This window comes from Littorina saxatilis, linkage group LG14 (assembly GCF_037325665.1).
Source record: "Littorina saxatilis isolate snail1 linkage group LG14, US_GU_Lsax_2.0, whole genome shotgun sequence".
Taxonomy (NCBI): domain Eukaryota; kingdom Metazoa; phylum Mollusca; class Gastropoda; order Littorinimorpha; family Littorinidae; genus Littorina; species Littorina saxatilis.
The window spans coordinates 30513350-30525549 of NC_090258.1; the positions used below are offsets into that span (position 1 = coordinate 30513350).

Here is a 12200-nt window from a genome sequence, read left to right on the forward strand (position 1 = left end):
GTTTATCGTAAAACCAATTATATGACTGGAAAGGCTGTTTATTCCCCTAACTTTTTCAGAAAACAGATTGAGTTTACATGACGTAGTGTCGATACGGTGCAGCCTATAACACAGACACCCCCCAAAATCAAATTCGCAAAATCAATGTTCCCGCGATAAAATCGACAACAAATCAGAACAACTAAATCGAACCATGTTTAGCATGTCATTAGACAGAACAATCACATCTGCAGGGGTATAAACGGCCTTTCCAGTCATATAATTGGTGTTACGATAATCAAACTTACGTCAAGTCGGTAGATTATCAAACCCTAGAAGTGTGCATAGTATCAAAGCTCTAGCTTCAAAAACATCTGAGATAACCTCAACGTTAAGTTTTTATGAAACGAACATGACCCCGCTGTGACCCCCAAATGTGACGCGGGTCTACCAAACTCGGGTCACTTTGTGAGACCATCAAACCCTAAAAGTGTGCAAAGTTTTAGAGGTCTAGCTTTAAAAACTTCCGAGATAACCTCAACGTTAAGGTTTTTTTTTCCACGGCCGGACGGACGGACGGGCGGACACATATGAATCCTAATACTCACCAATTACTCAGTTGAGTAAAAAAAACTACATCAAGACTGTACTGCACCACGACCCGGCCACGCTTGTGCTTGTGCTTGTTTTGTGCAGATCTAGCAGATCCCACCCCGACCCCGACCAAACCACGCTCATGGAGATCCTCCCACGTTTGGCCCACGATTGGCCACGCTCTGGATTTTGACGGCGATATGCCCCGATTTGATAACTTTTTTTCAGATCGGAGTGACCCGCGTGGTCGTGGTAAGGACGTAGCGCTGTGTGACGGGGCCCTTACACATACGAATCACGACCGCCGATTGAAAAAAGGTAACATATAGTAGAGTGTTCGGTCGTGGAATATATTTTTAACGCTATATAACACGGGCTTAATCGTCCCACCCATCAAAAACTTCGTCGTGAAAACAGCTAGTTTAACGAACACATCTTTGCATTCGCTCTGTGATTTAGCCAAAGAGGTGTATGCGTTTTAAATTAATATATATTAATTTCATTTTAGTTGTTTCCTTAATTGATCTGAGCTCTTGCAGATTTGTCACCGTGTCAACAATTTGATGCACACACACACACACACACACACACACACACACACACACACACACACACACACACACACACACACACACACACACACAGACACACAAACAAAACAAACAAAAAACCAAGTTGATTCTGACTGTACTTACCCTGTTGTACCCCCAGATGTAAAATGTGATCGAACAGGCAAAGCCAAAGAGGATGAGAACCATCATTAAGACAAACAGACACCCAGAGTACATGGTGAAGTCAATCTGGAACAACAACACACAGCATATCCAATCATCCTCAAATCTTCATCGCCATTGTTATCATTGTCTAAGACTGAGGGAGAGGGAGGGGCAGGGGTAAGGAGACTGAGTGGGGGAAAGACAGATAGAGAGAGAAAGAGAGAGAGGAAGAGAGAGAGAGAGAAGGAGAGAGAGAGAGAGAGTGACAGAGAGAAGAGAGAAGATGAGATACAGAGAGATCAAAACAAATCAAATCAAATCTTTCTTTTCGAGGATTATGGCTAAACTGTATTATAGACAAAGTGTTGCTCGCCTTGCGAGAAAAAAACAGAACCCCTCCGTGCGGTGGTGCTCCCAGATACCTCGTACGTAGGATGTAAAGCATACAAACAACTTTTTACATTTAGTCAAGTTTTGACTAAATGTTTTAACATAGAGGGGGAATCGAGACGAGGGTATGTGTGTTGGTGTGTGTGTGTGTGTGTGTGTGTGTGTGCGCGTGTGTGTGTGTTTGTGTGTGTGTGTGTGTGTGTGTGTGTGTGTGTGTGTGTCTGTCTGTGCGTGTGTGTGTGTAGAGCGATTCAGACTAAACTACTGGACCGATCTTTATGAAATTGGACATGAGAGTTCCTGGGAATAATATCCCCGGACGTTTTTTTTCATTTTTTTCAATAAATACCTTTGATGACGTCATATCCGGCTTTTTGTAAAAGTTGAGGCGGCGCTGTCACACCCTCATTTTTCATCAAATTGATTGAAATTTTGGCAAAGCAATCTTCGACAAAGGCCGGACTTTGGTATTGCGTTTCAGCGTGGTGGCTTAAAAACTAATGAATGAGTTTGGTCATTAAAAATCGAAAACTTGTAATTAAAATTATTTTTTTTATTAAACGATCCAAAAACAACTTCATCTTATTCTTCGTCATTTTCTGATTCCAAAAACATATTAATATGTTATATTTGGATTACAAACAAGCTCTGAAAATTAAAAAAAAGAAAATTATGATTAAAATTAATTTTCCGAAATCGATTTTAAAACAATTTCATCTTATTCCTTGTCGGTCCCTGATTCCAAAAACATATAGATATGATATAGATATGTTTGGATTAAAAACAAACTCAGTAAGCTAAAAAGAATAGACATACAGAAAAGCGTGTTATCGTGCTCTGCATGGCTTGTCGATTTCACTCCTTTTGCCACGAGCGGTGGACTGACGAAACTGCGAGTATGTGGTCTTGGTGAAAAAAGCAGTGCGTTCAGTTTCATTCTGTGAGTTCGACAGCTTGACTAAATGTTGTTATTTCGCCTTACGCGATTTGTTTTTTTTTTTAAATCCAGAGACAGGCAGAGAGACATACAGACAGTGAGAAAAACAGACCTTGGTTTGAATGGCGAAGATGGTAATAGACAAACACACGGCGGCAGTGATGCCCGCAGCCAGCAGAACAATGTTTGTGTCATGGAAACTGCAAAATAAAGTTAACTGTGTAGATAACTGTGATGAGTCTCTCTCTCTCTCTCTCTCTCTCTCTCTCTCTCTCTCTCTCTCTCTCTCTCTCTCTCTCTCTCTCTCTCACACACACACACACACACACACACACACACACACACACACACACACACACACACACACACACACGCACACACACACACACACGCGCGCACGCACGCACGCACAATACAGTTTTAGCATAAATCATATTTAAAGACTTATCTTAAACTAAACTTAGTGAGGACAGAATACCTTATCTTACAGAGTTTGCATCCCAAATTCTGATACATCATAATCATTGCATAAATGCATTTATTATCAATCTGCCCCAAATCATCTAAAAACAAGAAAGGCAAAGATTATTAAACATTAAATCATAGATGAACCAATTATAAATCTATAATTAAACGTTGCATACCAACCTTGACAAAATTTATTCTTGATTTTAGTCTATCAGTTTCTGATTTCTGTACTTTAAAAAAAACGTGCAACTTATCTCACCTGCTAATAGTCCCAACTAGGAAGGAAAGAGCCAAGGTCTGCACACAAAGAGCAATTTTGATAAGCACACTTATCACTGCACACAAATAGCAATTTTAATCAGCATACTCATCACTGCACACAAAGAGCAATTTTGATAAGCACACTTATCACTGCACACAAATAGCAATTTTAATCAGCATACTCATCACTGCACACAAAGAGCAATTTTAATCAGCATACTTATCACTGCACACAAAGAGCAATTTCAATCAGCATACTCATCACTGCACACAAAGAGCAATTTTAATCAGCATACTTATCACTGCACACAAAGAGCAATTTCAATCAGCATACTTATCACTGCACACAAAGAGCTATTTTAATCAGCATAGTTATCACTGCACACAAAGAGCTATTTTAATCAGCATACTTATCACTGCACACAAAGAGCTATTTTAATCAGCATACTTATCACTGCACACAAAGAGGAATTTTAATAAGCACACTAATTACTGCACACAAAGATCAATTTTAATAAGCATACTAATTACTGCACACAAAGAGCTATTTTAATCAGCATACTTATCACTGCACACAAAGAGCTATTTTAATCACCATACTTATCACTGCACACAAAGACCTATTTTAATCAGCATACTTATCACTGCACACAAAGAGCAATTTTAATCAGCATACTTATCACTGCACACAAAGAGCAATTTTAATCAGCACACTTATCACTGCACACAAAGAGCAATTTTAATAAGCACACTAATAACTGCACACAAAGAGCTATTTTAATCAGCATACTAATAACTGCACACAAAGAGCAATTTTAATAAGCACACTAATAACTGCACACAAAGAGCTATTTTAATCAGCATACTAATAACTGCACACAAAGAGCAATTTTAATAAGCACACTAATAACTGCACACAAACAGCTATTTTAATCAGCACACTAATAACTGCACACAAAGAGCAATTTTAATCAGCATACTAATTACTGCACACAAAGAGCTATTTCAATCAGCATACTAATTACTGCACACAAAGAGCTATTTCAATCAGCATACTAATTACTGCACACAAAGAGCTATTTCAATCAGCATACTAATTACTGCACACAAAGAGCTATTTCAATCAGCATACTAATTACTGCACACAAAGAGCTATTTCAATCAGCACACTAATAACTGCACACAAAGAGCGATTTAATAAGCACACTAATAACTGCACACAAAGAGGAATTTTAATAAGCACACTAATTACTGCACACAAAGATAAATTTTAATAAGCATACTAATTACTGCACAGAAAGAGCTATTTCAATCAGCACACCAATAACTGCACACAAAGAGCAATTTTAATAAGCACACTAATAACTGCACAGAAAGAGCAATTTTAATCAGCAGACTAATTACTGCACACAAAGAGCTATTTTAATCAGCATACTAATTACTGCACACAAAGAGCTATTTTAATCAGCATACTAATAACTGCACACAAAGAGCAATTTTAATAAGCACACTAATAACTGCACACAAACAGCTATTTTAATCAGCACACTAATAACTGCACACAAAGAGCAATTTTAATCAGCATACTTATTACTGCACACAAAGAGCTATTTCAATCAGCATACTAATTACTGCACACAAAGAGCTATTTCAATCAGCATACTAATTACTGCACACAAAGAGCTATTTCAATCAGCATACTAATTACTGCACACAAAGAGCTATTTCAATCAGCATACTAATCACTGCACACAAAGAGCTATTTCAATCAGCACACTAATAACTTAACACAAAGAGCGATTTAACAAGCACACTAATAACTGCACACAAAGAGGAATTTTAATAAGCACACTAATTACTGCACACAAAGATCAATTTTAATAAGCATACTAATTACTGCACACAAAGAGCTATTTCAATCAGCACACTAATAACAGCACACAAAGAGCAATTTTAATTAGCACACTAATAACTGCACAGAAAGAGCAGTTTTAATCAGCAGACTAATTACTGCACACAAACAGCTATTTTAATCAGCATACTAATTACTGCACATAAAGAGCTATTTCAATCAGCAGACTAATTACTGCACACAAACAGCTATTTTAATTAGCATACTAATCACTACACACAAAGAGCTATTTTAATCAGCACACTAATTACTGCACACAAAGAGCTATTTCAATCAGCATACTAATTACTGCACACAAAGAGCAATTTTAATCAGCACACTAATTACTGCACACAAAGAGCTATTTCAATCAGCATACTCATTACTGCACACAAAGAGCTATTTCAATCAGCATACTAATCACTGCTCACAAAGAGCTATTTCAATCAGCATACTAATTACTGCACACAAAGAGCTATTTCAATCAGCATACTAATCACTGCACACAAAGAGCTATTTCAATCAGCATACTAATCACAGCACTCAAAGAGCTATTCTAATCAGCAGACTAATTACTGCACACAAAGAGCAATTTTAATAAGCACACTAATAACTGCACAGAAAGAGCAATTTCAATCAGCATACTAATCACTGCACACAAAGAGCTATTTCAATCAGCACACTAATAACTTAACACAAAGAGCGATTTAACAAGCACACTAATAACTGCACACAAAGAGGAATTTTAATAAGCACACTAATTACTGCACACAAAGATCAATTTTAATAAGCATACTAATTACTGCACACAAAGAGCTATTTCAATCAGCACACTAATAACAGCACACAAAGAGCAATTTTAATTAGCACACTAATAACTGCACAGAAAGAGCAGTTTTAATCAGCAGACTAATTACTGCACACAAACAGCTATTTTAATCAGCATACTAATTACTGCACATAAAGAGCTATTTCAATCAGCAGACTAATTACTGCACACAAACAGCTATTTTAATTAGCATACTAATCACTACACACAAAGAGCTATTTTAATCAGCACACTAATTACTGCACACAAAGAGCTATTTCAATCAGCATACTAATTACTGCACACAAAGAGCAATTTTAATCAGCACACTAATTACTGCACACAAAGAGCTATTTCAATCAGCATACTCATTACTGCACACAAAGAGCTATTTCAATCAGCATACTAATCACTGCTCACAAAGAGCTATTTCAATCAGCATACTAATTACTGCACACAAAGAGCTATTTCAATCAGCATACTAATCACTGCACACAAAGAGCTATTTCAATCAGCATACTAATCACAGCACTCAAAGAGCTATTCTAATCAGCAGACTAATTACTGCACACAAAGAGCAATTTTAATCAGCACACTAATTACTGCACACAAAGAGCTATTTTAATCAGCATACTAATCACTGCACACAAAGAGCTATTTCAATCAGCACACTAATAACTGCACACAAAGAGCTATTTCAATCAGCAGACTAATCACTGCGCACAAAGAGCTATTTCAATCAGCATACTAATCACTGCACACAAAGAGCTATATATTTTAATCAGCACACTAATCACTGCACACAAAGAGCTATTTCAATCAGCACACTAATAACTGCACACAAAGAGCTATTTCAATCAGCAGACTAATTACTGCACACAAAGAGCTATTTCAATCAGCACACTAATTACTGCACACAAAGAGCTATTTTAATCAGCATACTAATCACTGCACACAAAGAGCTATTTCAATCAGCACACTAATAACTGCACACAAAGAGCTATTTCAATCAGCAGACTAATTACTGCACACAAAGAGCTATTTCAATCAGCACATTAATTACTGCCCACAAAGGGCTATTTTAATCAGCAGACTAATTACTGCACACAAAGAGCTATTTCAATCAGCAGACTAATTACTGCACACAAAGAGCTATTTCAATCAGCATACTAATTACTGCACACAAAGAGCTATTTCAATCAGCATACTAATTACTGCACACAAAGAGCTATTTCAATCAGCAGACTAATTACTGCACACAAAGAGCTATTTCAATCAGCACACTAATTACTGCACACAAAGGGCTATTTCAATCAGCATACTAATTACTGCACACAAAGAGTAATTTTAATCAGCACACTTACCACTGTGCTTGTCAAACATGTATACTGCATGTGCGTGCACATACGCTTGCATGCTGCACGTTTGTGCACATTCATACACATACATGCACTCTCTTGTGTCTCTCACTATCACGCCCAACAGATTAGCATTAAACGTCACGGACATTAGAAGCACAGCCCACGTCTAGTTGCCTTTGAGAAGAAAACACACAAATTAAAAATTAACAAAATGTGTCTGTGCCAAGGTGGAGGAATGGTTTTCAACAAGAAGGGCAAAGCCCATACGACTCACATGCTTTACACATTTTTCCTACCAAAATACATGTGACCTTGACCCAAGGTCAAGGTCATCCAAGGTCATGCAACACAAAGCTGTTAATTCAAGACATAGGAAGTACAATGGTGCTTATTGGCTCTTTCTACCATGAGATATGGCCACTTTTAGTGGTTCACTACCTTATTTTGGTCACATTTCATAAGGGTCAAAGTGACCTTGACCTTGATCATATGTGACCAAATGTGTCTCATGATGAAAGCATAACATGTGCCCCACATAATTTTTAAGTTTGAAACAGTTATCTTCCATAGTTCAGGGTCAAGGTCACTTCAAAATATGTATACAATCCAACTTTGAAGAGCTCCTGTGACCTTGACCTTGAAGCAAGGTAAACCAAACTGGTATCAAAAGATGGGGCTTACTTTGCCCTATATATCATATATAGGTGAGGTATTCAATCTCAAAAACTTCAGAGAAAATGGGAAAAATGTGAAAAATAGCTTTTTTTAGGCAACATTTATGGCCCCTGCGACCTTGACCTTGAAGCAAGGTCAAGATGCTATGTATGTTTTTTGGGGCCTTGTCATCATACACCATCTTGCCAAATTTGGTACTGATAGACTGAATAGTGTCCAAGAAATATCCAACGTTAAAGTTTTCCGGACGGACGGACGTCCGGACGGACGGACGGACGGACGGACGGACGGACGGACGGACGGACGACTCGGGTGAGTACATAGACTCACTTTTGCTTCGCATGTGAGTCAAAAATGCAAACTCTGCACAGGTCAAAGCCGTCAGGATAATGATTTTGTGTATGTTTCTAAGTGAAAAGATGATCTTATCCTATAGATACAAAAGCCTTCATTAGCAAATCTGAGATCGTAAGCACAACTGTTTTCAAGAGCAGGAAAAAACTTAATGGATACGATTTTTGGCTCACGTAAGCGTAGCCTATGCGATGCTAACTTTTGTCTGTCTGTGCGTGCGTGCGTGCGAATGTATACATGTATGTATGTATGTATGTATGTATGTATGTATGTATGTATGTATGTATGTATGTATGTATGTATGTATGTATGTATGTATGTATGTATGTATGTATGTATGTATGTATGTATGTATGTATGTATGTCTGTGGTAGAAACTTTAACATTTGACTGAACACCGAAATACTAATTTTACCTGGTTATTATCCAAGCAACAGCTTTAAAATATTGAAGCAATGATCAACATTTCGTCGGCACGTATGTAGTTAAAGTGTGTATCCAAAGAAAACGGGTGGTGGTGTTTGTTTTTTTTTTTTTTTTTTTTGCGGGGGGGGGGGGGGGGTAAAAACAGGTGACTGGTTTGTGTCGTGTGTGGTATGTAGACCAGGTCAGGGGTCAAGGTTAGGTCAGATCGCGTGAAGGATTGTGGTATAGATACAGTTATCACCGAGCTGCAGTTCGCCGATTCGGAGAAGACGATTTCACATTGTTCGGTTTCGTAGCTCCAGAAAAATAGATAAAGAAGATACCAAAGGAGATTTCCTACAGGTTAATCTGCACAGCGTGTTTCCAGTGTCTGCGCGAGGAAGCGCTGTCGAAAGCGCAGTGTCGATCTGGCCATCTGGCAGTCGTGTCCCCCGTAAGTAGGCTATAGACAGACATATCTAGATCTAGTGTCTCGCACTCTTGCACCGTGTCACCTATTATGCTTACTGTGTGTGTGTATGTGTGACGGAGTGATTGAGTTTGTGTTACTGTTTGTCGATTTCTTACGTAAGCCTTGAAGGCTACGCCTCTTGTTTTTTAATACTAAATTAACAGGGGTCCCCACGGACGCCCCTCCTAGAGGATCCCGGGACCCCCACTTTCAATTTTTAGAGGGTCCAAGGACCCCCACTGCAGAATTGTAGAGGGTCCCAAGAGTCCAACATCCGAAAAATCCCGGTGTACGGATTAAACATTGTGGTTACGCATAGTGTTTGTGAACAATAGCTGACGATTGCAGTCTGAAAAAGTATCAAGGGTACGCACGACACAGAAAATGTAGTGCGTCCGAGGACCCGCTCTTTTAAAGTTTAGTGCGTCCCGGGACCCCGACCATCAGTTTCTAGTACGTGATTTCATAAAGTAAAGAGGTACAGAAACCATAATCTTACAGCACTAAATCTCTACTTCTCTCTCAAACACACCCACACATGGACAGACTCTTTGTCACACAGTTATTCCTTCTTTCTCTCTCAAAATACACACACACACACACGCGTGCACACACACACACACACACACATACACACACACACACACACACAAAAACACACACACACACACAAACACACACACACACACACACACACACACACACACGCACACACACACACAAATACACCTGCATGTACTTCGCACGCATACATTCATGCACAAATACATTCCAGCACAAATACTTACAAAAACTAAAAGACAAATAAAGTTGCCAGGGAAATTTGTCCTGCAAATAAAACACACGGAATGACACATAAAAAATTCTCACATTTCTGCGATTTTTAAAACTGCTTAGCATCAATCAATGCTGTCAGACTTTAGCACTGGATACACCTGGTTAAATATTAACAACGTTAATGACAAAACACACCGAATCAAATAAGTTTAACTTAAAGTTTTGTGACCTCAGCTCACTATTTAAAGTACAGTGGTCGCCGCTTAATAAAGCCACTTCTGGACCGACGAAAAATGGCTTTAATAAGCGGCGGATTTATTAACCGGCGGTCCAGGAATACGTCATTTTCGAAAGAAAAAAAATCTTCTCTTTTGTTTACGTCACTCAGTCACTTTCTTTCGTCATTTACACTTGTTTGAATCTAAACAAAACTTCACGAAGGATGTTGAACTTTTGTTTTAAATATGTACATGTACGTGTACTTTGATCACTTCGGTACATCAATAATTTCACTGTCACCGTCACGAATCATTACTCGGCAGAGAAGAACGATTTTATGAGTGTTTGTTTGTTGGTCGTCTTCCACAAGATAATGTGAGTTTTAGTCACAAACTACGTGATTTCTCTGAGAAAACTGGCTTTAATAAGCGGCGGGTTGGTTTGATTAACCGGCTTTTTCTAATACATAAGATATAGTGATAAATCCGGACCGTCTGAAATCGGCTTTTATAAGCGGCTTGCTCTATTAACCGCGGTTTTATTAAGCGGCGTCCACTGTATTTGTATTCTTTTTACATTTAGTCAAGTTTTGACTAAATGTTTTAACATAGAGGGGGAATCGAGACGAGGGTCGTGGTGTATGTGTGTGTGTGTGTGTGTGTGTGTGTGTGTGTGTGTGTGTGTGTGTGTGTGTGTGTCTGTGCGTGTGTGTGTGTCTGTCTGTCTGTCTGTCTGTGCGTGTGTGTGGGTGTAGAGCGATTCAGACCAAACTACTGGACCGATCTTTATGAAATTTGACATGAGAGTTCCTGGGAATGATATCCCCGGAGGTTTTTTTTTCTTTTTTTTGATAAATACTTTTGATGACGTCATATCCGGCTTTTTGTAAAAGTTGAGGCGGCACTGTCACACCCTCATTTTTCAATCAAATTGATTGAAATTTTTGTAAAGCAATCTTCGACGAAGGCCGGACTTCAGTATTGCATTTCAGCTTGGTGGCTTAAAAATTAATTAATGACTTTGGTCATTAAAAATCTGAAAATTGTAATAATTTTTTTTTTATATAAAACAATCCAAATTTACGTTCATCTTATTCTACATCATTTCCTGATTCCAAAAACATATAAATATGTTATATTTGGATTAAAAACAAGCTCTGAAAATTAAAAATATAAAAATTATTATCAAAATTAAATTTCCGAAATCGATTTAAAAACAATTTCATCTTATTCCTTGTCGGTTCCTGATTCCAAAAACATATAGATATGATATGTTTGGATTAAAAACACGCTCAGAAAGTTAAAACGAAGAGAGGTACAGAAAAGCGTGCTATGCAGCACAGCGAAACCACTACCGCGCTGAACAGGCTCGTAAGTTTCACTCCGTTTTTCACAAGCGGCGGACTACGGTCATTGTGAAAAAATGCAGTGCGTTCAGTTTCATTCTGTGAGTTCCACAGCTTGACTAAATGTAGTAATTTCGCCTTACGCGACTTGTTTTATTGTTGCTGTACGTCATTATAAACAGATTATTTCAGAACAAGAAAAGCAAATGCTTGCACACGACTCGCCTTCGTTACCCCCGCCCCTCGCTTAACCACCTTACCCCTTAGAAGACGCCCTTCCTTTTAAGACCCCAAACCCCGAATAAGACATTTTAAAGACCCTGTTTTCTAAGATATTTTGTTTAAAACCTCTATAAGTTTACCCCCATTATCACGCTGCCAAGCCGGGTGACACTGGAATACGCCGCGTCACCGCATGACGTCAAACGCATCAGCTGTTCGCAGTGAGTATCTCCAGAAAATCGCCTCTAACTTCTTCCAAATAACACATCATAACATTACTGTTGTCTTCACTTTAGCATAAGGTGTTATAGTATCCTGGAATCGAT

The 12200-nt window shown here is 38.4% G+C and overlaps 1 protein-coding gene across 1 annotated transcript in view; it reads right to left on the bottom strand.

The window, feature by feature from the left end:
- The window catches only part of LOC138947547 (protein lifeguard 3-like), a 35209-nt gene that overhangs the window by 5402 nt on the left and 17607 nt on the right, over positions 1–12200 (bottom strand). Inside the window, exons 8-11 of the mRNA XM_070319039.1 lie at positions 10100–10139; positions 3344–3381; positions 2729–2816; positions 1269–1373 (exon numbers count right to left, since the gene is read on the bottom strand). Coding sequence (XP_070175140.1) covers positions 1269–1373; positions 2729–2816; positions 3344–3381; positions 10100–10139 — 271 coding nt within the window. The remainder of the gene's footprint in view (positions 1–1268; positions 1374–2728; positions 2817–3343; positions 3382–10099; positions 10140–12200) is intronic.